This window comes from Panulirus ornatus, chromosome 46, assembly GCF_036320965.1.
Source record: "Panulirus ornatus isolate Po-2019 chromosome 46, ASM3632096v1, whole genome shotgun sequence".
Lineage (NCBI taxonomy): Eukaryota > Metazoa > Arthropoda > Malacostraca > Decapoda > Palinuridae > Panulirus > Panulirus ornatus.
In genome coordinates, this window is record NC_092269.1 from 6,032,358 (window position 1) to 6,059,227 (window position 26,870).

Below are 26,870 nucleotides of genomic sequence, written 5' to 3' on the forward strand. Positions count from 1 at the left end.
GGGGGGCTAAAACTACTGAGAATTATGTGTGGCCATCAGCCAGACTTGAGATAGCAGACCAGACGTTGCTCATGCACCTTTTTTTTTCTTTTTGCATCAGCGAGGAATTGATAGGTCTCGTGTAACAGGTGCGAAGACGAGGGGCGATCTCCTTTGTCAGAAGGATACGTCACTTCCTGCAGGGGGTCTCCCAGATCCCTGGATATACGTGAAGTTGTCTCCTCCTCCTTTTCTTTTTTTTTTACGCCCTCACAAATGCCTTTCCGTTTGCGTCGGGTAGATATATACCTTATGCGTCTCTGTTGCTCAGTTTTCTTTCTTGTAGCAGACAGTGTGCTACGTTTTCTTCAGTTATCATTTTGCACTTCTTCTTTTTCGACGTATTTCTTCATCAGAGACCACACGACGAAGTACAGACGTGTTTTGTTCCTTCCTTCCTTCCTTCCCGAAGTCTTCGTCAAGAAACTCATCCCGGCTTGAGACTCCTCGACACGTTTGGATGCCATTTGAACTTCCTCCCTCCCATCCCGATTGACATCTCTCGCTTGCTCTTCGTCTTTCGTAGATCCTGATCCACACCAGGGGCCGTTTCTCCTCCTCGCTCCTCAACACACTGGTGTGGTGACTATCCTCCCTACCCTATTACCATCTCGTCGGTTATAAGGTCTGGTACGAATCCTTTATCCCTATCCTTTTTTTGCGGGGAATCAGATCTCATTGGTGGGCTCCGTTAGCGAGATGAACCATAGATGAAGTAACTCACGCCTTGAGAAAGGTATTAGATGATCCTGTGATCCTATGCATTGTAAATTAGATCTGGTTTTACACCATCCGATATGTCAGTCATGTGACCCCTGTACTCTCAGGGGTCATGTGTTGTGGCAGTGATCTTTGAGCGGCGTGGATGTCCACGTGTGGCTTGGCGGATTAGGTCTTCGCTCCTTTGTAAGTCAAAGTTGAAACGTAAAAGTAGCGGACGACTGTATTAGAAATCTGAGAAGGCGGAGACGGTTATAAGTAAAGAATTGACACATTCTTGCAAATGGAGACTTTGCGCGTGCGTGCTTGCGTGCGTGTGTGTGTGTGTGTGAGGTATGTCTCTGTATATGTCTGACTGTTGTAACATGTGTATTACATGTGTTGATCTGGTTTAACACGTGTAATCCTTTTTGCTCTGAATTACGTGCACCGACATATGACCTATTGACTTTTAACAGTTGACACACATTCGCTCCTCTACAACTGACCAGATGGTTGGCTGCGGAACCTGACGGGTTTGCAACGCGTATTTCTTGCGTCGTCAACGCGATGGACGTAAGTTGTCTTGGTTTAGGTCATTCTGTGTCAAGGGTTGTGAAGCCAGGCATTCTGATGATGCCGGCGGTGTCATTGTCCCTGCCTTCTCCTGAACCTGTTGTGATGAGCATCACCGTTGTGTCGAGGGGTTTGCGGTGGTCTTCGGGTGACACCACACACACACACACACACACACACACACCACCACCCCCGCCGCCCGACGGGAACCCCATGCGGGAGTGACTTCATCCGGCACCGGCCGGACGCAACAGAAGGGAGGCCATCGTCCTCCGTCATCCTGTGGTATGTTCCTCCTCCCCCAACGTCCTCCCTCGACGGTGCACCGCTCGGGTCAGTCCTCCGAACGAGTTCGAGAGACAGGAAGGCTGGAAGGGGGTGTGGGAGAGGGAGTCGGTCGGTCGTCCTTATTCACTTCGTTCCAATAACTAAAACTTTCTTGATATTTTTTTTTTTTTCAGTATTTCTTGGGTTTAAAAACTTGTGTGTGTGTTGTGTGTGTGTGTGTGTGTTTGGGAGGAAATGGAGGTTGATGCGCATGTGGGAGACATCGATTACCGGAGAGGCGCGCCCACCCTCATCATATAGGGAGGTTATGCTTGTTTCATTTGTACGCGTAAAAGTTGGACTGGGGGTTGGGTTGGGGGAGTGGGCCCCAATCCGTCCACCCAGGCCTCACTCTATCCCCGGATGCGGTGGGTGGCGGAGGGAGACCTGCGGAGCCAAACTAGCCTATCCAGGGGGGGTGCATCCCCGCGCACTCGCGGACGGCCCCCTCTCTCACTCACTCACACTCCTCCTCCTCCTCACCCAACACCCTCTCGTCGAATATCAGTATATCAATTCAACACACACACACACGCACGCACACTCATAGGGACACTACACACACACACACACTGTGGTGATAGAAGAACGAGGTTGTTGTTAATGAGGTGGCGTGGTTTGTCACCGACGTCTCCCCCCCTGAGCAGTGGTGGGGGAAAGAGAAGAGAGAGAGAGAGAGAGAGAGAGAGGGAGGCTGGCGTCCGCATGCGCGACGCAGCCTCCACCGGCCACGTTGCCGCTGTCCCTGTTTCCCTTCGTGACACAGTGGCCAAGGGCGCCCTCTTACCATGTTGCCCTGAGCCCTGTGCCTGGTAGATGGTCGCAGGTGGCCCCTGGTGTGCCCCCGCGTCGACCAGAGGCGGGTATGGCGAGAGTCTAGGGAGATGTGGCGGAGAATGCCGGCATATGGGAAGACCCCGTGAGGTCGGTGGTGGCGAAGGCGGGGATCTGTTCTCAGTACGTGACTGGCGGCGTCGCACGACCAGCCTCCCCGCCACTCCTCGTGTGTGTGTGTGTGTGTGTGTGTGTGTGGTGCGCGCCCGCCCCCCACCCCACACGCCCTCCCCCTCCGCTCTAAACCCTCCAAAGGGGCATCTACACAGAGGCTCTGGTAGAGTCGGAGCGGCGGCGCGGAGCTTGCTGGTCTGGAGTGGTCCATTCGTTGTCTCCCCCTCCAAAACACCACCCCAGGCTGCTCTATGTTGGTGCCTGGTTGTTACCCCTGCCCGGGAGAGATGTTCTTATCTTCTCGTGTCTCAGGTCGTGGGGAAGTGATTGCTCTCGTGTGTGTCTGATAATAATTCCTGGAGTAATTGGTGTGGTTATTACTCGATCATCCGTGTGTGTTTATAGATAATCATAAATTGATATATATATTTTTTTCTTCTTACGAGTGTGAATTCGAAGTGCTTTTTTTTTTTTTAAGTAGTGATTAACTTTTGGAAAAAGAGAGAAGAGAGAGAGAGAGTTTTTTTTTTATTATCAAACAGAAACGGATACAAGCATCGGATTCTTGCGGGTTGCCCTATGTGCGGGGTGAGTGTGGGTAGCGAGCGTGGGCGTTGCTGAGGGCAGCAGCAGCAGCAGCAGGTGAGTCTGACACCTGCCCAGGGGAGGCTGAGGTACCTGGCGGCGGCGGCGGCGGCGGTGTGAGCCCTCGTGCCAGCTGCCCGACGCCATGGATCAATAGCCGCTGCTGCCCACCGTGCGAGGCGCCCCCCGGAGACCCGCACCTGTGTGCTCCCCGCCGCCGCCCCCGCGTCCCCCACGGCTCTCTCTTTCCCTCAGGTGTGGGCGTGCGGGCGTGCTTGCCATGACCACCGCCACCGACCTTAGCCAAGGCGAGTAGCACCGCCCACTGGTTCGCGTCTCGGACGATCGAGACCTTCCACCCACCCGAAGGGGGAGGAGGGGTTGTCGAGGAACCCCCTGAAGGTGCAGGTGTCTCCAGAACCGGGCCAGCAGCAGCAGCAACCCTCCTTCGAGTAGCACCAGCAGCTACATAGTAAGAGCAGGAGCGACGACGTGCCTGTAGAGGGGATGCGACGAAGCAACGAAGCACAGATGGACGTGCCCCGGGAGTACCACGGCGGCCCTCCCGAGCATTATCGGGACCACCCTCCACCCTACCGCCAGCACGTCACCCTCGAGCACTTCCGGCCAGCCACCAGCATGGACTTGTATCGGCCTCCCACCTCGCACGCGGACTCCTACCGGGGTTCAGGTGCCCCGGGCAGCCAACCCGATCATTTTCGCTCCGGCTCGAGCGGTGGAGGTGGAGGAGGAGGAGGAGGAGGAGGCGGTGGTGGCGGCGGCCCGGGACTGCCGTCGTACCACGTGTGTACCTCATCAGCAGAGAGTTTCCGGCCAGCGAGCAGTAGCCACGCCTTCCACCACAGTCCCAGCTGCCCTCACACCTCCCTGGCTACCCATGGCCCTCCGCAACACGACCCGTTCCATTCCTTCTCCGGCGACATGTGTCGCTCCCTCGGCGACGGGCCTGAGGGGTACTCTGATGGGTCGTTGCAGAGACCCCACGACCACCACCACCACGACGCACACCATCACGACCCATACCTACGCCATCCGTCACCGCAGGACTTGTCCGGATCCCGTGCACACGTGTCTGGGCTCAAGCACCAGACATGTACCGCGACCTGCCGCCTTTAATGCCACACGCGCCACACCACCATCACCATCACCATCACCACCACCCACAACAGCACTCGCATCACCTGGTGCGCCACAGCTCCACCATTGACCGCCACACTCTGGAGCGCCACCGAGCCAACTTGGAATCTCGAGGGGTTCTCGAACCCCACCAGGAGGTGGCCAGCCCGCGTGACCCCTTAGGGCCATCGTTGCTCGAGTCGCGACATGAGATGAGCAGCGCCCCGGATATGCTGCGACACCACCGCTCCGTGCCGGACATGTACGCATCGCTACAGGCTGAGGAACAGGCTGAAGAACAGCACACCTTCGGCGAAGGCTGTCGCCTCCGTCGCCAGCAGTCAGTAAGCAAGGAGGGAACCAGCACTTCGGGTAGCGCAGCCTCGGAGCCGACGGCTCGTCCTCGATCTCGCCCGTTTGGCCTACAACGGCAGCACTCCCTAGGACAGGAGCTCTCGCGGCCATTCTCCAACACGCTGGACTTGCGGCACTCACGGGAGGTGAGGGGCGTGCAGCAGGACATCACCAGGTCGCAGAGCAATGCCCTTGACCTGGCACGAGCAGGGAGCGTGGCCGGGCTGTCCCCATCCATCGCCGACATCCGTCGGTCGCGCAGCAGCGTGCAGGAGATGTGCCGAGGGGCACGTGCAGGCAGCGAGGGGCGGGAGATACGGCACGCCCACTCCACCCACGACATCCCCGTCTCGCATTCCCCACGCTCACGCTCCCCGCGATCCCACCAGACCCTGCCCGATGTGTATCCTGAGCCCCCCAGGGCGTCCTCTGGGGGGTCCAGTGGACCCTCTCCCCCAATACCGAGTGGGCCACCGTCGGACACCACGCGACCCGGAAGTGGAGGCCAAGGGCCCGTGGACTACCCGAGGCAGCACTCGGCCTACTGCGAGGTGGCCCGGGCCGCGCAGCAACAGCAACAGCAACAACACCACTATTACCATATGAGTGCCCCACAGCAGCCTAGCAGGGTGAGTCCGGTAGCTGGGGGGAACCACCAACCACCCTACAACCACCACCACCACCACCACCATCACCACCACACCCACCATACCTCCACCTCCACCACCCTGCCCAACACCGCCCGTCAGATACTGCGCAGCGACCGTCAAAAAGTCAGTTTGGTTTCTACCATCAAATATTTTTTCTTCTCTCTCTCTCTCTCTCTCGCTTTCTCTTCTCTCTTCTGTCTTTACTTGGTCGTTGGTGGCTAGTCGGTGTAATGTGGCAGATGTGTTAGCCCTTAGAACAGCTGGCTGCCTGTCTGTTCTGTCCCTCTCTTTCCCTCTCTTTCCCTCCCTCTCTCTTTCTTTTCTCCTCATTTCAATCATTTTTCTGTTTACGTACCTGTCATGTAGTGTTTTTTTTTTCATTACTTTTCATTTGTCCTCCTCTTTTTTTTTTTACAACCGTCATTTTCGTTTCCTGATGACCTGTAGTTAAGTGTGGTAGGTGATGACCTGTAGTTAAGTGTGGTAGGTGATGACCTGTAGTTAAGTGTGGTAGGTGATGACCTGTAGTTAATGTGGTAGGTGAGGGAACTTGATGGGTAAGTTGCTAGACGCTGCCAAGCACGTTGTTGTTGTTGTGTTGTTTGTGTGTGTGTGTGTGTGTGTGTGTGTGTGTGTGTGTGACAAGCACTCTGGCAGAGAAGTGCACTGTACCTTGCCCCAAGTTTGTGTCCGTCCATGTCATCATGTCAATTGGCGATTATATCGTCCATTTAGAAATAGCTGATCATGGTCAAGTCGTGTATCAGTGTGAGATATGACATTTATTTATTCATTTTTTCCCTCTTAAGTGTGTGGTTACATTGGACAAGTGGGTTACTTAATCTCCCCAGTGCATGGTAGTGGGATTTTAATGTGGGATTACTTGGGAGAAGTGGATTACCTAATCTCCCCCACGAAGTGCATGGTATTGGGATTTTGTCTGTTCCTGTGTGTCATTTGCCGGGTGCCTCAGCTGGTCAAGAGCATGTGGGCAGGTGGTGAACAGCTGGTCACGAGCATGTGGGCAGGTGGTGAACAGTATATGGCCAGCGGGAGGTGACCAGCTTCCCTACACTCTCAAAGGGCTGCCTTTGGGGTCTGCTTGCGGGAAAGCACACTTGAAATTATTGCCTATGTAACATAGTGTTTTATTGTTTTCATTTATGTATTTCATGTGAAATAATGTTTAATGTGTTTACTGCTTAGTTCAGTGACTGAAAGATTATTAAACCTTTCCTTGGTGTATATATATATAATATATATATATATATATATATATATATATATATATATATATATATATATATATATATATATGCTCCTACTCTCAAGGAATCATACTTATCAGAAATTCAAGCTATAAAATGTCGTTTTCATTTCCATTTACTATGATTCTTGACGCTAGATTAGAAAATGGAGGTTTGAAGTGATGTTCAACCGAACACATCGGCTGGCTTTAGGGCCTTGCGTAAGCCTATTCCACGGGCCAGAATTTTTTTTTTTACCGGGCGAGCGGCTGAAGGAGGAGTGTCCTGTGTCCCGTGGGGTCGGCTCGAAGTCCTGTGGCTCAGGGGGAGGCGTGCGGGGTCATGATCATGGCCTGAAGAGAGGAAGAGGCGGAGGCTTCGCATGGAGTCGCATGGACCGGTTCCTTCCCTACCCAACTCTCCTTAGGTTTCAGGCTAAGGTGTGTGTGTGTGTGTGTGTGTGTGTGTGTGTGTTTAAACTTGCTTCCTGAAGTTCATCGTTTCGAGGCGTTTAGAAGATAGATTCCTTATTGATTGAACATTGAGACGAGAAAGTTGGTAAACAGTTAGTTGATGTAGTGGAAATAGAGAGAGAAAGAGAAAAAAAAAAGAAACTGTTTTGAAGAAAAAAATATATATATCTATGTACCATTGTCAGTGTGTATTTTGAGGCATCTTTTGAATGATTCTGAGGATGATGTATATTCATTTCGATATATCTTGAATGGACTTGTATATCTGTGACTCCAATTAGCTCTTCGTATTTATAAGAAATTAGCATTTTCAAGTTGGAGACGCTTCGAAACCACGTTCGATTGAACGTGGGGCTCGAGAGGAGATTTGATCTGTATCTCTTGTATTCCACAGTGTAGACTTCACTAGACTTATTTGTGTCCTCTTTGTATTCCGCTGTTTAGACTTCAACAGACGTCCGAGTGTACACCGTTTGTATTCCAAGTGTGAGCTTTCCCTAAAGCAAAAGAATTCTTTTTTGTATTCCACAGTCTTGACTTCATCAGAATTTCTCATGTTATCCTTTGTATTCCACAGTTTATATACTTTTTTTTTTTTTTAGAGTGTTTGAGTCCCCCCCCCCCCATTTTTCCCACTGATTTGGCTCCGTATTTATCCGTGTGTTTTTCATTTTCCACACGTTTTCTAACTGGATTCCAGGAGTTCCATGTTTCGTGAATGGCACTTGTTATTCATCGTTCCAGCTCTGGTCGTTGTTTCCAGGTGTCGTATTACGTGAATGACTTCCGCCTTGAATGCAACTGCACATCCACAACATTAGTGTGTGGAACTATGTGTTTGATGTATTTACAAGTGTAATGTTAATTGGGCTCGTATGTAGTTCTAACAACGGTAATTATGTGTTCTCATTCATTTTAGTGCCTTCATATATATAATATATATATATATATATATATATATATATATATATATATATATATATATATATATATATATATATACTTTCATAGGTAGTGTTCGTAATTGAAGTGGGAACGAGTTTGTCCTTTGGGATTTTACCTTACGCTATATAAGCTTAAGTTGTAATTCTCAGCAAAGTCCATCAATAAGGATCCATTTGGAGATGTCATTTGAAATATTCCCTTTTATATTCCCCATATGAAGAGAGAAATATTTACCGTAGAGATCCATATGTATTCTGAAATGTTTATCCCCTTATGGCCCCCCTTATGTAGAGAAATAGAAACCTTGTGCCATTTTAACTCACTGGTTTGTGATTCCTTCACACTGACGTATTTTGAAATGCCGGTCATAGATACAGATGTTTGCCAAATGGCGTCCTAGCTTCGTCTCTTCGATATATATCAACTGACTGTTATATTTCTCTCTTGTGTCTCCCCTGATGATGTGATTATTACACGAAAGTGCACTTGGGAACTTTTCGTGTTTCATTTTCCCCGTGGACTCATAGGAATACAGATAGGAAATGTAAACCCTGGTGTGTAAAGTGACAGAGAACCAGGTTTATATCAGTGATGATGACGTATTAAAGTGACGCGTTCGGTAAGACGTAAAGAGAATAAGTATTTTCATAACAAAGTTTTGTTTGTGTTTTAAAGTAATTTTACGGTGCGTTCTGGCAGTATAACTGTGTTTTCTTTCGTTTGAAGAATTGTGAACTTAAATGATACAAGTTCTTGTTTTCGAGTATGCATTGATGTGGAAGAGATTCCGTGAGTAGTGTGTTGTCTATGAAATGACATTTTTTATCGTTTGTTAGTTTGTTATCATGGAACTAGCAGGTGTTTGGCGTAATCAACGGAACCACAATTACAATATGTGTGTCCCTCAATTGCATGCGTGTGTCTTGTGGGGTCAACCGGTCCTTAAAACTCTCGTGCTCTTGCAAAAATAAGGCCTTTGAGTATGGTCCGAGCGCCCTCCCGTTGTCTCCAAAGACCATTTAGAGATTAGCCAAAGACCACATCAGGATAACATGTACAATCGTCTCGGGAATGCTGTGCGGAGCCGGCCAGAGAGGCTGGCTATGGCGACGGTGTGCGGGTCTGTGTTGATGGCGGTGTGCGGGTGTAGAGCCGTCGCTTGTGGCACACTATGCGAGAGGAGACTCATGCCCCCGCATTAGTCCAGCGACTTTTGTCGTTGATCCTCAGAACAGAGGTAGATTGTGTATTAGTAACCCGGAGCTGAGAGGACGTGCATGGCGCTGTTTTTGTGAACGCTGAGAGATGCCGAATGGGTCTCTCTCGCGTCGAGAACCCCAGCTTTCGAAGGATGGGGTCCGTTGTGTACAACGGGATGTGATGTTCAGTACTATGTATAGTCGTGGGAGATGCGTAGCCGTGTGCTGCTTTATCAATAGCCGTGTGCGTCTGGTATCTTGATAGTTTTATGAACTCTCTTTTCTTTTTTTTGAGTTTAAAAAAGAAAAGAAGGATGTGTCAGGTTTCATCTGCGTGTATCGGCATCGATTTCTTTTTTTTAAAGATGAGTTGCCGGTGAGGGTGAGGCTGCCGAGTTTAAACGTTGGCTGACCGGGTCGGGAGGGAGGGAGGAAAGTGGAGACTGGGTCTGTCGGTCGAGTGGAGGGAGGTCACCTGAACAAGCCATGCTAGTCAGTCGTCCTGGCCACCTCCTCCTCCTCCTCCTCCTCATCGCGTCCTAATGAAGGTCTTAAATGGTTCGCGGATGTTCGATCTCTCTGATGCTGGAGCCCAGCTTTGAAGGGTGACCTGGTTCGCTCGGTAGGAAGAGCCTTGTGTGTATATGCCTGTGTCTATGCTTGTGTATGTATACGTATACATGCACAGTTTCTGAATACGTATACAAATACGTGTGTGTGTGTGTGTGTGTGTGTTTGTTCTGTCGTACGTTCGGGCGATTACCGAAGCTCTTCCCTTTATGCTCACATACATAGAGTTTGTGTGTGATCTTGGGATCATGCATAACACCTGAAGAACAAGGTGTTCACACACACATTTCGTTTGTTCGATGTTGTAGCTTGACTCCGACCTGCTTATAATGACCCTGGCTAGGTATAAAACCCAGCAAGCCAATCTAAACGAACCGCTTTGGATTGAAGGGTCGAAATCAAACCGTGGTCTGTGTGTGTATGTGTGTGTGTGTGTGTGTGTGTAGTTTGTAAGTACGCTCATAAATATTCCGTGACCATTTTGATCATCAGCAGTATATAACAAGGTAATTGAGACGATCGTAATAGGTCACGTGTATTGGAACCATGGAGTGTCGGGAACGGGACTTTGAGGCATCCATCAATATTGGAGAGTGTGGGAGCCACAGAAGAGCACGCCTCACCCTCACCACCGCCCGCCCTCTTCGTCCATCCATTCGCGTGTTACCTCCTCTGTTGCCGTGGCTAGGCAGCCGTTACCGACCCGCGGATTTAAGTCCGCTCTGCCGTGGATCCTGCAGCAGGATATCCGCTGACTAATGGTACGCAGGGTGAGCTGGAGGCGCCACAGGTCCCTGCCTACCATCATACCTTTCTGGCTGGCTGGCTGGAGAGGGTAAGTGAACTCTGGGTGGTGGCGACCGAAGAATTGTTACGGAATCTGCCGTTTTCCCTGTGGTTGACTGTCCTGGTAGCTTCGTAGGTATACACATACATACATACGCCCGTCTACGATTGTGTAGCTCATACATGTATATATATTTACTTGATACTTCAAAGGAGGTGTATGTATGAGACATGTAACTGTACTTGTTCGAATTTTACGTCGAAGGATAGACTTACCTGTGGAGATGAATGCGCTAATTGAATATTTGGCATTATATGCTAGACTAAGGTGGTGGAAAAAAGAAAAAGATGTGGGTATTGGATGAATAATTAGTATTATGTCTCTTGTTTAATTCAGAGCTGCGGCGACGGATTAGCAAGTATAATGTATCTATTTTGTTCGGTTACATTTACACGTGGTTGAGGGGAAAAAAAGAAATGAAGTCCAATGATGTCCAATGGTTAATTAGAGGTGATATGCTTCATTATCGAAAGTCTCAGTGGTAGATGTGTGGATATATATATATATATATATATATATATATATATATATATATATATATATATATATATATATATATGTGTGTGTGTGTGTGTGTGTGGGTGTGTCCCTGGGGATAGGGAAGAAAGAATACTTCCCACGTATTCCCTGTGTGTTGTAGAAGGCGACTAAAAGGGAAGGAAGGGGGGGCTGGAAATCCTCCTCTCTCGTTTTTTTCTAATTTTCCAAAAGAGGTAACAGAGAAGGGGGCCAGGTGAGGATATTCCCTCAAAGGCCCAGTCCTCTGTTCTTAACGCTATCTCGCTAACGCGGGAAATGGCGAATAGTATGAAATATATGTGTGTGATTGTGAATGGATTGGGCCTGGAGAAGAGAGCAGGTTTAAGGGTTCCTCACCTGATGTGTGTGATAGCAGGTTGCTGGGTGGTTCATTGGCTTGTTATTCGCCGCTGATAAGCCAGATACTATTATCTAGTCCACAGCATCGTAGTCTTCCTCTTTACAATCCCATTTCAAAGGATGTTATTATTGTCCTCCAGCAGATAACCTCGTCATAGACCATCAGGTCTTCTGTTATCTGGCTTTCCCATCTACTCCCATGTATTACTGTCCTCCAGCAGATAACCTTCGTCATAGACCATCAGGTCTTCTGTTATCTGGCTTTCCCATCTACTCCCATGTATTACTGTCCTCCAGCAGATAACCTTGTCATAGGCCATAGCAGGTCTTCTGTTATCTGGCTTTCCCATCTACTCCCATGTATTACTGTCCTCCAGCAGATAACCTTCGTCATAGGCCATCAGGTCTTCTGTCATTTGGCTTTCCCATGTCCTCCCATGTATTACTGTCCTCCAGCAGATAACCTTCGTCATAGGCCATCAGGTCTTCTGTTATCTGGCTTTCCCATGTCCTCCCATGTATTACTGTCCTCCAGCGGATAACCTCGTCATAGACCATCAGGTCTTCTGTTATCTGGCTTTCCCATGTACTCCCATGTATTACTGTCCTCCAGCAGATAATCTCATCATAGACCATCAGGTCTTCTGTCATCTGGCTATGCCATGTCCTCCCATGTATTACTGTCCTCCAGCAGATAACCTCGTCATAGGCCATCAGGTCTACTATTATCTAGCCATTCCATGCGCTGGCTTCCATCGGTGATTGCAATGTTTGTGCGAGTGCGACTGTGTCTGGGATTTGTTTATCGGCACCGTGGGCATTGTTGAACTGATGGAGGATGCAGTAATTACAGGCACCTGTATTGATGGCCAGCATTTCGGTATAATGTTCGTCCTTATAACAGCCATGCCGTTAGAACACGAACGATTGGTGACGTGTGTATCGCTGGATAACACTGGAAAGAGACAGATTGTAAAGTGCATGTTGTTGGAGCACTGGACAGATGGCGATGTATGTTGTTGGAACACCGAATAGATGACGATGTCTATGGTTGGAACTCTGAGCCACGGACAGAGGGCGATTTCTATCGTTGGAGCACGGAACACCAGACATATGGTGATTTATATGGCTGTTGGAACATTACAACGGACAGATGTCGATGTATTTTTCGCATAGGTTTCAGTCGAAAAGACGTCATTGAACGCCCTCTTGCATGCCTTGTTTTAACTGACTTGAAGAAATAGACGTTTGAGAGGAAAAAGAAAAAGTGAGTATTGTATAAAGTCTGAGGACTTTTATAGGAGTTATGCAAAAGGGTTGGATCCTTTCAGTGGTGTTAGTACAGAGAGATGACCTAAAGCCATAGTATTTATGCGAATTATTAGTACATTAGTGTATACTTACACTTTTACATTAGGTCATACGTCTAGGCTATCCTGCCCAAGGGCCATTTTTTCCCTCGACGAAATGTTTGGTTAATTTGGGGATAGAAAGAGAATGAAGTCAAAAGAGTTTGAAAGGTCGAAGCGTCGACGAAAAGGAAGACTCCATATTTGAATAGAGTTGATAGCCTATCGTTGTAACCAACGTGTATACAAATGATCTGTGTATGACATTCACTCTGTATGATATTCACCCCGCCATACCGCTGACTGTTATCTGTAACCTAGAGATAAGAAATCTGACCCTTCGCTATGTGGTATTATACACGCCCGTGGCCTTTTACGATTATCCTGCCATTAAATTCATTTACAATTAACGTTCCGTCGTTGATGATGTGGTGATGACGTGGTAATGATCGTCGCAAGCGTGAACTCAGGTTGATGGGCCTCCACGTCGTTTGTGTGATGTGTGCGCGCGTGTGCGTGTGTCTGTGTGTGTTGGTGTGATGTGGGCGTGTGTGTGTGTGTGTGTGTGTGTGTGTGTGTGTGTGTGTGTGTGTGTTTAAAGAGGATCAACTCGCCTGGTTTATATACAGCTGGCACAGTAAAGATGTCTTGAGCTGATCTGTATGTAATGTGGGTAGTAAGGTCTACGTGTGGCTGGCTCTCTCTCTCTCTCTCTCTCTCTCTCTCTCTCTCTCTCTCTCTCTCTCTCTCTCTCTCTCAGGTTGCTGTTCTTACCTTTCTTCCTTCCTGCCTCTCGCCCAGGCTAGAACTGCTTGCCCTTCAGTCCTTTAACGTACACTGCCTCCACCGAACGCGCCACGCTTTAACTCGCACGACTCGTTCTTCGTAAATCTAGATCGTCCTGCGGTGAACGCTACGCGCTACCCCTGCCATTTGGCAAGTCCTCGCCGCAAGCGTTTGTCAGTATGTAAGTACTCTCTCTTTCCCTCCCTTTCCCATGCGCGCCGGCCATGTGCTTCCCCGCAAAATTCTCGTCGGGTGTGTCCTCTCTCATCTCGAGACTTCGTTGAGCGATCAGGGGCGTCTGGTTCTGTAGGCATGCGTGGTGGCTCGTGTGGGACTATGGTGTGGTCCAGTGTGAGGCGTGAAGCTTGGGTTGGTCTTATACCCTCAACCCAAGGAAGGGCCTTAGGGATCAGAAGGCCAGAGGGCCAGTAGCGGGACGGTGAGTACTTGCCACTACTGACGACAGGGTACTGCCAGAATGGTAGGAAGTGCACGTCGCGCTCACCCCCAGAAAGAATCTTGGGTCACGAAGAACGAGTCGTGTGAGCTGTCGGTGTCGTGTGTGCATGACTTGGTATGTTTCTGTGGACTGAATGTCAGCAGCAGCCCATTTAGAGGGTGAGTCGGAACGAAGAGACAGCATCCTAGGCCCAAGGAGTGAAAATAGACAGCCACTAAAAGGGAAAGAGACTGAAGAGAATGTGCCCCCCCCAAAAAAAAAAAGACGAATGAAGGAAGAGGAAGAAGGGAGAAACAGGGGAAGATAAAGAGAGCAGAAAACAGGAAGTTTTTTCGAGGAGATAACGCAGGTAATGTTGAAGATAACAGTCTGGTGAGAGTAAATGAGTAAGATAAGGCAGTTAGCGTCGAAGACGGCAGTATCATGAGACTAAATGAGGATGATAACGAGACGGGGAAGCTGTAGTTAGAAGGGAGGGTGAGGAGAGGCATGGTAGTAAAGCGATTGTTGGACAAAAGATACTTTTGAACTTCCAGCCCAGTGAGAATCAAAGGTTAAGTCGGGAAACGTAGACTGATAGGATTAAACTCATACCCGTTAGGGAGGAGTCGACACTGGCAGGAATTATTTAATGAGTTTTGCACGTAAATGGTAACTTCCGGCGGTGGTCAGTATGGGGCGGTTGTGAGAGGAATGCCAAAAGGGGGGTAAGTAAAGAGTAAACAAGAGAGGAAGAGGCGATGTGAGTGAAGGGAAGGCATGGAAGTGAGCGGGCATAAAGGTGTGTGTGTGTGTGTGTGTGTGTGTGTGTGTGTGTGTGTGTGTGTGTTTGTGTGTGATAGAGCCTAGAAGCCAAGTCCCATGGTGCGTTTTGGACACCCTTTGGTGGAAAGACATGTTTCTGAGTCGAGGGGATGGCTGTTGGCGCCCCAGGGGTGATGGGAGCTTTTTTGACAGCCCTGGGGGAGGAGAGAGAGAGAGAGAGAGAGGCTCGGGGTCATAGGTTGGCTGGGTAGGGCGGAGTGGGAGGCACAACACATCAAGGTGAATAGGTCGCTTGCAGGAAAGCTATTACTTTGACCGGCAGAAGGTGGCTCACAGGAACGTATGGGATGAGAGAGACGGGTCGGTCGACCTGCTTGAACACCGCTGTGCTCTTGACGTGCAAGGAGGAGAGGAGGAGGTGAGCTGTTGACATAAGGCGCTACGGAGGGATTCTTATGGGAAGAAGGGCATGCACAAGATAGGGGCAGCTGATGAGGAAGGCTGTGACAAGTAGAGGGGGCAACTGATGGGAGGAAGGGCTGCTGGTACAAGGATAGAGGGAGGCAACTGATGGGAGGAAGGGCTGCTGGTACAAGGGTAGAGGGGGCAACTGATGGGAGGAAGGGCAGCTGGCACAAGATAGAGGGGGCAACTGATGGGAGGAAGGGCTGCTGGTACAAGGGTAGAGGGGGGCAACTGATGGGAGGAAGGGCTGCTGGTACAAGGGTAGAGGGGGGCAACTGATGGGAGGGAGGAAGAGGAAAGGCTGCTAGCACAACGGAAGAGAGGGAGCTACTGATGGAAGGGGGCAAATGGGGTAGCTGGAAGGGTGACTGATCCAGAAACGCCGGCCAACCAGTCCGGGGTCACCGGTGGCTACACCTTGTTCCAGCTTCACCCAGGGCTGGAACATTGGTATGGATTACTGGATTTGCTGTAGTGAAGGGGAGGAAAGCCCCACTGTGTTGCAGAGGGTGGCCCGAGGATATGTTGGCTTGTGTTTCAGCGCCGGGAGGATAGATATGCGGGCTTGTGTTGCATGGTTAAGATAAATACATCGGCTCGTGTTGCAGTGTGTGGCTAGGGGAGGAATGTGTTGTTGCGTGGAAAAGATAGCAACGCGGGCCATAAAGAAGTGAAGCTCGACATCCACTGATGTGATAGCTCACTGCACAACCCATCGCTCTCCACCCTCATGATACCTGGACGAGTAGTAACATACCAACATGTTTCATTACCATCTGATGAAGGACTTTCGTGAACTGTGTTTAAGTGGGAATAGAAAATTTGGTTGTGATTTGTGTGGGAAATGTTTTCGGTAATTTTTTTTTTTTTTACCTGAGTTACCTGAGTTGAATATATGATTACGATAAGGTTGTAGCAAAATTTTGATGCATATTACATCATGGTTTGTGGCAAAATTGAATATGTATGATAACACAGGCGTAGGAAATATGAGAATGTATGAACATCATGGTTGTCGCAAATTTTGACATGTATTACAATAATGGTCTTAAAGCCAATTTTGAAACATTTATCAAAACGTGTTTTTTTTTTTTTAGCAAATTTAGATGTATATGACAACGTGGTACAGCAACTTTTGGGACGTGTTTGTCAGCTGAACTGTAATACTGTATTAATAACCATAAGTTGAGTAGGGCATAGACCGGTTATGCAAATGTAGGTTAATGAGTGAGGTTAGGTTACGAGTTGATACTGCATGAAAACTTTCATCGTGACTGAAACTGAACGCTGCTTTTCCATTCATTCCATTCATTTTCCCCGTGGACTCATAGGAATATATTTTTCTTTCTTTTAAACTATTCGCCATTCCATTAGCGAGTAGCATAAGAACAGCTGGCTTTGAGAATACCATGCCAATCCTGTCCTTCTTTTGAAAAAAAAAAAAAAAAAAAAACAGGAGGTTCAGCCCCGTCCCTCACTTTAGTCCCTCTACGACACGCAGGTAGTGAATATTAACCCTATCCAGGATAATATATGATATATATATATATATATTTCTTTTTTCTTTCATACTATTCGCCATTTCCCGCGTTAGCGAGGTAGCGTCAAGAACAGAGGACTGGACCTTTGAGGGAATATCCTCACCTGGCTCCCTTCTCTGTTCCTTCTTTTTGGGGAAAAAAAAAAGAGAGGGAAGGATTTCCCGCTCCCCGCTCCCTTCCCTTTTAGTCGCCTTCTACAAAACGCAGGAATACGTGGGAAGTATTCTTTCTCCCCTATCCCCAGGGATAATATATATATATATATATATATATATATATATATATTATAATAAATATATAATTTATGGAAGGTCAAATGAGGCGTGCGGTGCGAGATGTGGTAGGAGATGGGTGGCGTTGTTCGGGGCAAGTAGATTGACGTGGTTGGCAAGAGATGTGGTGCAAAGGAGTTAGTTCGAACGCCACTTCATCCATACCACACTCACTCCTGTGCATAACACACCTTCAAGTAGTTGATCTGCCGCCGCTGCTCGTTTCCTGTACGCCAGGGAGTGAGGGAGAGACGGGAGAGAGAGAGAGAGAGAGAGAGAGAGAGGAGGACCCCCCCTCCCCTTCTGGGCCGGAGACATGGCATAATGCTCCAGGAGATAATCAGTTTTGAATTATACCATCGTTGCTCCACACCTCCTAAGCGTCGTGCTTGAAGTGAGTCGTACCGTCGTGCTTGAAGGGAGTCGTACCGTCGTGCTCTCTGGGTTAAGAGGGAGGGAGAGGTGTGTAGGTATATATATATATATATATATATATAATATATATATATATATATATATATATATATATATATATATATATATATACAAACTTACCAGCTCTGAAAATTAACATACGTGTCGGGGGTTAGGAGGAATAAAAGAGAATGCATTGCACGTTTCGTAAGGTGCATTATGCAGATGCAATAACGAGAGAGAACGTTTGCAGTGTTATGAATAAGAGAAGGTGTGAATAATTAAAGTTTGGTGTTGTTTTTAGGTGAGAGGGAAAGGGTCTGGAGTCGTGTTCCTTCTGATATTATTTTCATATTTCGTAACACGACCCGTTTTCGTTTTGATTTTTTTTTTTTTTTAAGGGAAGGCTGGTAGATACCCAGTTCTTTAGGGGTATTTTAGAATTGTGGAGGTACACATGAAAGGTTAAAGTAAAGCCAGTGTTTTTTTTTCCCCAAAAAATAGTTTTTTTTTTAATGTTTTTTGATTGTCATAAATAGTTTTTTTAATGTGTAAATTTTAGGTTTCATTCATTGGTTATGATTGAAAAATTAAAGGAATTTAACTCGAAAAATTATTTTTCTTTTGCCAAACCAGTTTCAAGTTTGTGTTCATGAGAATGGTAGAGAAATATTTTTCTCAGAAAGTGAGTTTAAACTTTAGCTGTTTTTTCAAGAACATTAAAAAAGTATATATACTTTTTATAGAACACGTTTTAAGATTAATAATTTTGAAGAAACTCTAACCAAAGTTTAAACAATTGACTTTCTCCAAAAGCAATTTAGAATTTAGGTATATTTGAAAAGCATGAGAGAAATTGAGATATTTTTTTTTTTATTCAAAACCAATTTAGATTTTGGATGTTTCTTTCTAAAGACCATTAGAAGAATTTATTCAGTTTGAAGGTGAGAGTCTTAACTGCACAGTTCAGTGGAGGATTGGATCATTACTCAGACTTCTAACCCTTAAACACGACCTTGAAGACTTAAGGAGGACCTCGAACCCTTAAGGACGACTTTGAACCTTTAAGGACGACCTCGAGCCTTTGAGGAAGGGCTTGAACCCTTAAGGACGACTTTGAACCCTTTAAGGACGACCTCAACCTTTGAGGAAAGGCTTGAAACCTTAAGGACGACTTCGAATCTCTAAGGACGACTTTGAACCTTTAATGGACGACCTCGAACCTTTGGGGAAGGGCTTGAACCCTTAAGGACGACTTTGAACCTTTTAAGGACGACCTCGAACCTTTGAGGAAGGGCTTGAACCCTTAAGGACGACTTCGAATCTCTTAAGGACGACTTCGAACCTTTGAGGACGACTTCGAACCCTTTTTAAAAGACGAGGTCATTCTCGACCCACTTCGTAGCCACGCTTTCTGGTGACATTGTGTTAGTTGGTTGACCTCTAAGGCTGTGCCTTCCTCCATGACCTGACCTGACGTGACCTGACCCGACCCGACCCTCGCACCTTCAAAATGCATTACTTTCAGATATGTTTTTAAGTGTGATTTTTGTAAGAGACTATTTTGTTTAAGATTTTTATAGGTTGAAATTTCGTCACTGACAACACCACAGGAATTATAGATTTGATTTTGACTGTATAGAAGTAGATTTTGAGTTCTATATATCGATGTATATTTTATGTATATTTCCAGCTTGTATGTTAAATGTAATGTATGAATTTTAAGTTGATTTTTTGGGTATTGTCTGTGTTTGTGTGTGTGTGTTCAGAGCTGACTACTGCTGATTGGTGTTAGCCATGCAAGCTGATTGCTTTGTTGTGTTCGTATGGTATACTATTATGGTATACTAGTATGGTATACTAGTATGGGTAGTGTAGAGATGGGGAATTTAGTGGGTAACTTGAATTTCAAATTCCAGTGTTGGGATAGTGAGCGACGGGAATGTGTCTCGGAAATCCCAGAGGCGTGTTTGTGTTTGGGCTGGGATTGCCCGTCTGGAATCCCTCATTTGGACTCATGAGGGATGGGAATGCATCTGGTATGCCATAAGTAGAGGTAACGCAGGATGGGAATGTTTCAGGTGGGGAGGTGAGGGGAGATGGGAATGCTTCTGGAATCAGACGGTCCAAAAGGGGGGTGGGTAAGATGAAGGATGGGAATGTCCTTGGAATTGTGGAGACTCAAAGGATATGGTGCAACTGGATGTCGTGACGATCCCAAAGTGAGTGAGGAAGACGCATCACAGAAGCAGTAAAGTCGGGCGGGTCACATGTCGTACCACAGAAGTAGTAAAGTCGTACGGGTCACATGTCGTACCACAGAGGCAGTAAAGTCGTGTGGGTCACATGTCATACCACAGAGGCAGTAAAGTCGTGTGGGTCACATGTCGTACCACAGAAGCAGTAAAGTCGTACGGGTCACATGTCGTACCACAGAAGCAGTAAAGTCGAGCGGGTCCATGTCGTACCACAGAAGCAGTAAAGTCGTGCGGGTCACATGTCGTACCACAGAAGCAGTAAAGTCGTGTGGGTCACATGTCGTACCACAGAAGCAGTAAAACGCGTGGTTTACCTCAGGTAAGGTGCTTGTGAACGCTGTACACCACAGGAGAGGTGTGTGAGAAATGGGTATACCACAGGAGAGGTGTGTGAGAAATGGGTATACCACAGGAGAGGTATGCGAGAAATGGGTATACCACAGGAGAGGTATGTGAGAAATGGGTATACCACAGGAGAGATATGTAAGAAACAGGTATACCACAGGAGAGGTATGTGAGAAATAGGTATACCACAGGAGAGGTATGTGAGGAATGGGTATACCACAGGAGAGGTGTGTGAGAAATGGGTATACCACAGGAGTAGAAGAATTTAGTATATACCATACGGAATATAATGGGTATTCACTGCACGCCCAGTACCCCTGGGGTAATAACAGGTATTCCAAAGACTACACGAATATTAGCAATATCTTGGAATATCGCAGGTAACGTCATTGGGAATTTAAACGCCACAGGGGCATTTCAAAAACCACATCAACGATAAAAGGGGCTTCGAATGCCATTCGCCATTTAATTGGGGGAATTCAAACGCCACAGGAGAAATACTGAGGACTTTTGGAGTGCCCAGGGGGAAGAAGAATGGCGATCAGAGACGTCGCAAGACTTAATGGAGACTTGAGATCAACTCGGTAAGAAATCTTAAAAAAAAAAAGGAGTTTGGAATCCCACAAAAGTAACAAGAAGGATCCCAGATTCTTGTGTGAGCCTTTTGGAGTTTAATTAAGTGTTTGTTTTTGGGGAGGAGGATCTCTTAGATCAGTGAGAAGTTGAGGGATGAGGTAAATTGGACAAGCTTCCAAAAAAAAAAAAATGGGGGGCGGGCCATCATAACTCAGGCTCTGTCGTAGATCCCAACTGGATTATGAACGAGGCTTTGAATCATTAGCCTCGTTGGGAGAGCCGCCCTAGCAACACAGACCGATTCCTCTTCATCGAAACCCCCCCCCCCCCCCCCACCTACCATAATTACCCTGCGTTGCAGGTATGGCCGTGACTTCAAGATCCTGTTGAACACGACCTTCTCTTGTTTCTTTCGCTCGCGCGCTCGCGTATCTTCCTGCGTTGTGTGTGTGTGTGTGTGTGTGTGTTGTGTGTGTGTGTGTTTCCCTTCCTTTGTGTGGCGTCGCTTTACCGGCCAGTGATTTAATAGATGGGGCCAATTTGGTGGTAGGATTGTTTGGATGTCGAAGGTCTAGCTGGGGGGGGGAGAGAGAGGGGCCCTCTCAGCCGCCGATGGCCCTTGGAAGTGGAGGCATTTGGCCCCATGAGCGCCAAACTTCGGCACTCTCTTCTTAAATACATTTGCCTTGGAGGTGGAGTGAACGCTGAGGGCATCCGAGGCGACAGCCTGGTTCGATTCCCCCTAAACTCCTGTTGTTCACGTTCCTCATCCTGTTGGGATGTTCATCCTACTGCTCGTCTCCATCCTGTTGTCCCCTCTCCATCTGACTGTTGCTCCTCCTGTTGTTGATGCCTATTATTTTACTGTTGGTCTCGCATCTTAACTGTTGTTCTTTCTGTTGTTGCTGTTCATTGTACTGTTGTTCTCCATCCCACTGTTCTTCAGGCTGCTGTTCTTCATCCTGCTGTTGCTGTTCATTGTACTGTTGTTCTCCATCCCACTGTTCTTCAGGCTGCTGTTCTTCATCCTGTTGGAGGGGTTCATTCCACCGTTGGCCTCCCATGCTACTGGTGTTCATCCAACTGTTGTTCTTCATCCTGTGGTTCGTCTCCACCGTTGGCCTCCCATGTTACTGGTGTTCATCCCACTGTTGTTCTTCATCCTGTGGATCGTCTCCATCGCACTGAGTAATCAATGGAGATAAAGATTTGCTGACCTTGAAGATATGTTACAGCTGAGATGTGGAGGAGAGAGGAGTCTATAGACGGGAGTGAGTTGTGACTGAGGAGGAGTCTATGTTAGTCGGGGAGGGAGTTGTGGAGGGAGGAGGAGGAGTCTATGTTAGTCGGGGAGGGAGTTGTGGAGGGAGGAGGAGGAGTCTATGCTAGTCGGGGAGGGAGTTGTGGAGGGAGGAGGAGGAGTCTATGCTAGTCGGGGGATTGTCGGAGGAGGAGGAGTCTATGCTAGTCGGGGAGGGAGTTGTCGTTGCCAGACTCGATTTCTCCTCCCGTCTGCCGAAGAATGCCTTCCACTCGTCTCCCTTATCTAGACTTCAAGGGAGGGAGGTTGGGAGGGAGGGAGAATATCATTAGATTTAAGTTCTCGTCTTTCACCGTGTCGTTGCTGGAGACATGAATTGTGTTACGCGTTGAGTTAGCTCGAACTCCGTGAAAGGAGAGAGAGAGAGAGAGAGAGAGAGAGAGAGAGAGAGAGAGAGAGAGAGAGAGAGAGAGAGAGTTTTCTGCTTCGTGCTGGGCAGGTAAGTGGGTTTATATATTCTTCTTCTCCAGTGCACGAAAGTAAAGTTAGTGGCAAAGGGTTCCATGGGCACAGATGCGTGACTAGAGGGAGAGCAAAGGAGGAAGCCAAGCCGGGAAATATCGTCCTTCAGGTCATTAAAACTTAATTGTCCAGTATTAAGCTGAATTCTAATGATACTATTGATGTTAAGGGTGTGGCTAATGTGAGCAGTTTTACGCTAAATGGAATGACATTTCGTAGAAACGTTAAGAGAGGATTTTTTTTAGAGATGGCCCCAGCCCTCCTCCCCACTTTGCCTATGACGAAGTCATGACGGGTAGATTTGACCCTTCACATTTGACGAAGTCATGACGGGTAGATTTGACCCTTCACAACGCCACGGCACGACCCTTCGGCTTTTGACCTGGTCAGTAGGAAGGGTCAGGTCGACTGGCTACTCCATCCAATCATTAGGACGTACGTTGTTTTGAAGGCCTTTTCCAAAATGCATAGTTCACGCGAGCGTAAGATAACAATTACATAGGCCGAAATATTTTACAGAAACGTAACCAAAAAAAAAAAAATATGTTTTTTGTCACGTAGAATAACTTTGATAAATGAAAAAAAAGAAAAGTTCATTCATGGGGGACGGCCTGTTTATTTCCTTCATACACGGCATTACTTTTATTAGTTATTAATCATTCATTTATCAGCATAACCCGCTGCAATATCTATTAAGAGCTTAAACCTGCTGTTGTATTAGGTCGGGATGGCTATCAACCATGGTGAAAAAGTGGAGGATATTGGAATACCTGTATATTTTTTTTTCTTTTTTTTGATGGATTAGCCCTTTTTTCGGGGCTCCAGCTAACAGAGGGAAATGAATGAATGGGTTCCCATATGATTTGATTAAAGGAGGGTCAGCGCGTGTTAACACTTGTCAAATGCAGAATGAAAAAGCGTTTGTGGAAAAAGAAAAAAAAGGAAAAAGGAAAAAGTGGGTACGTCATGTTGGGCAGTATGACGACCCTCTTTGCCAACCTTCGTACCAATGTATTGGAGAGGGAAGACTTGGAAGGGTTTTGTACTGACGCTGCGAGAGAGAGAGAGAGAGAGAGAGAGAGAGAGAGAGAGAGAGAGAGAGAGAGAGAGAGAGAGAGAGAGATCGGGGTGTCAAGAGAGAGAAAAAAGAGAAATTAGGGCGATCATAGATGGAACGCAGGTGAGAAGAAGGAGATGGACGAGGAGAGAGAGAGAGAGAGAGAGAGAGAGAGAGAGAGAGAGAGAGAGAGAGAGAGAGAGAGAGAGAGTCGCAGAGAGAAGAAGAGAGGATAGGCATCGTAGTGACGCAGTGAGAAGGAGATGCACTGGATGAGAGAGAGAGAGAGAGACGAGAGAGAGAGAGAGAGAAGAGAGAGAGGCCATCGTTAGCGTAGCGTGTCTCCTTGCCCACTTGGGCCAAAATGGTCGCAAGGGCCATTGCATGGACGGTCTGGTCTGTGCGTAGTCTAGCCTTCAACTCATCACCCATTTTTCTTTTTTCCCCCCAAGCGCGACGTCGAAGTGGTCTACGGAAGGGGATAAGGGTTAATCAAACGTCTCATCGCGGGGAAGGTAGGGTTAATGTAATCCCGAGGGAGTTGAGGGTTAATGTAATCCCGAGGGAGTTGAGGGTTAATGTAATCCCGAGGGAGTTGAGGGTTAATGTAATCCCGAGGGAGTTGAGGATTAATGTAATCCCGAGGGAGTTGAGGGTTAATGTAATCCCGAGGTAGTTGAGGGTTAATGTAATCCCGAGGGAGTTGAGGGTTAATGTAATCCCGAGGGAGTTGAGGGTTAATGTAATCCCGAGGGAGTTGAGGTTAATGTAATCCCGAGGGAGTTGAGGGTTAATGTAATCCCGAGGGAGTTGAGGGTTAATGTAATCCCGAGGGAGTTGAGGGTTAATGTAATCCCGAGGGAGTTGAGGGTTAATGTAATCCCGAGGGAGTTGAGGGTTAATGTAATCCCGAGGGAGTTGAGGATTAATGTAATCCCGAGGGAGTTGAGGATTAATGTAATCCCGAGGGAGTTGAGGGTTAATGTAATCCCGAGGGAGTTGAGGGTTAATGTAATCCCGAGGGAGTTGAGGGTTAATGTAATCCCGAGGGAGTTGAGGGTTAATGTAATCCCGAGGGAGTTGAGGGTTAATGTAATCCCGAGGGAGTTGAGGGTTAATGTAATCCCGAGGGAGTTGAGGTTAATGTAATCCCGAGGGAGTTGAGGGTTAATGTAATCCCGAGGGAGTTGAGGGTTAATGTAATCCCGAGGGAGTTGAGGGTTAATGTAATCCCGAGGGAGTTGAGGGTTAATGTAATCCCGAGGGAGTTGAGGGTTAATGTAATCCCGAGGGAGTTGAGGGTTAATGTAATCCCGAGGGAGTTGAGGGTTAATGTAATCCCGAGGGAGTTGAGGGTTAATGTAATCCCGAGGGAGTTAAGGGTGAATAGGTTGTAACTGATAGGGAGGTGTATAAAGGGCGACTGTGTTCCTCCCCCACACACACTGGAGACATTACACAACAGTACCAAAAAAAATGAGATTACGAGTAATGGCTAAACATAAATACGATCAGTAGTAAGTGTTTGACGTGATCATCTGATTAATGGACATGAGTGTGATTAGTCGTGAGTGTTTGTTGTAATCACCTGATTAATGATAACATGTTGTTTATAAGTCTCGAGTTTCAGATGTTTTGACACGTCTGTTCTCGAGTATCAGACGTTTTGACACGTCTGTTCTCGAGTTTTTGGGAAGATGGGGAGGAGTTGATGAGGCTCTTAAGGTGGAGGTGAGAGGCGTTGGGTGAGTACGTGTGGTGAGGAAGTGTGAGTGAGAGTAGACTACCTAACCACTCACCACTGATGAACCTCGCATGTCTCGCGCCCTCCCTGGAGACGATGCTAAGATCTCCTCCTCCTCCTCTTCCTCTTCCTCCTATCACCTTCTCTTTCCTCCTCCTCCTCCTCCTTCTCCTCCTATCTCCTCCTCCTCCTATCACCTCCTCTTTCTTCCTCCTCCTCCTCCTCCTCCTCCTATCCCCTCCTCTTTCTTTCTTTCTCCTCCTCCTCCTCCTCCTCCTCCTCCTCCTCCTCCTCCTCCTCCTCCTCCTATCACCTCCTCTTTCTTTCTTTCTCCTCCTCCTCCTCCTCCTATCACCTCTTCTTTCTTGCTCCTCCTCCTCCTCCTTCTCCTCCTATCTCCTCCTCCACCTATCACCTCCTCTTTCTTTCTTTCTTTCTCCTCCTCCTCCTATCACCTCTTTCTTCCTCCTTTTCCTCCTCCGGAGATGGTGCTGTCCCTCGACCCTCCTGCAGGTGGTGTGTGCGTTGGTGTCCTCCGTCGTCAGGCTCCAACTTCGGCGCATCGATCCAGTGCCTCAGCCCTCCCTCAGGTGCTCTTTACACCTGGGTTATGGGCGATGGTTTCAGCCTGTTGCATTGACGATGACGACGCCTGATTTAACTCCGTTGCTCCCGTTGGTGATCAACGGTGCGTCTGTTGCGCGGCCGGTGATGAACCAAAGGCACCCCCGTTGTGTACGGGTGTATAATCCAAGGCCTCCCTTTCGTGACCTGTTTGATGATGATCCAATACCCACTCCCCGTTTTTGTACCGTTGTTCAGAGCTTCCTGTTGTTTGCCGTTGGTTATCCAACGCCACTGCTGTTACGTGCCGTTTTCTCAGAGAGAGCCGGTCCTGTTGAGAACCGTTGGTTATCCAACGCCGCTCCTGTTGTTGAAGTGCGTTGTCGGTTCATCCGTCGTGTCTCTCTCTCGCCTCTTATATTACCTGTCCTCCCTAATCCTTCCTCATGCTCCCTTCTCTCTCTCTCTCTCTCTCTCTCTCTCTCTCTCTCTCTCTCTCTCTCTCTCTCTCTCTCTCTCTCTCTCTCTCTCTCTCTCTCTCTCTCTCTCTCATCCCCTGTAGCCTCTGTTTTCCATCACCTCCAGTCTGCTTCCTCCCGTTTTCCAAACCCCACCCACCCTTCCTAATTTTCTTTGTGACTTAATGAGTTCTTGTTGACGTCCCTCCCCTCCCCTCCCCCGGCCGCCTCAAAAATTCTCTCTCTCTCTCTCTCTCTCTCTCTCTCTCTCTCTCTCTCTCTCTCTCTCTCTCTCTCTCTCTCTCTCTCTCTCTCTCCTGGTCGTGTTTGGTCGTGGCAGCCATATTTTCCTCGTCGTTCGGTGACTGCGCCTGGGCGAGCCATGTAATTAATCGGGGGAGGCACAGTACCTTCCACACCCCCCCCAACACGAAAAGGAGGACTTCGCCACCAATACAGGGGGGCGGTTCTCCAACACGTCGCCACCGGCGCTCGACGGCGTCTTCAGCACCACCAGCAGCAGCGGGAGTTGCCGGGGCAACCCCGCTGGCACAGGAG

General features: G+C 47.8%; 1 protein-coding gene across 8 annotated transcripts in view; it reads left to right on the forward strand.

Annotated features, from left to right (window-relative positions):
* The first annotated feature begins 2,520 nt into the window (after nucleotides 1–2,520).
* CASK (peripheral plasma membrane protein CASK) overlaps nucleotides 2,521–26,870 on the forward strand; it is an 850,717-nt gene continuing 826,367 nt past the window's right edge. For 3 of the 8 annotated variants that reach the window (XM_071688727.1, XM_071688728.1, XM_071688731.1), the window contains exon 1: nucleotides 2,521–5,294. In XM_071688727.1, coding sequence (XP_071544828.1) covers nucleotides 4,287–5,294 — 1,008 coding nt within the window. In that variant the 5' untranslated portion in view covers nucleotides 2,521–4,286. The remainder of the gene's footprint in view (nucleotides 5,295–26,870) is intronic. The other 5 variants (XM_071688729.1, XM_071688733.1, XM_071688732.1 and 2 more) reach the window with 3 other exon arrangements.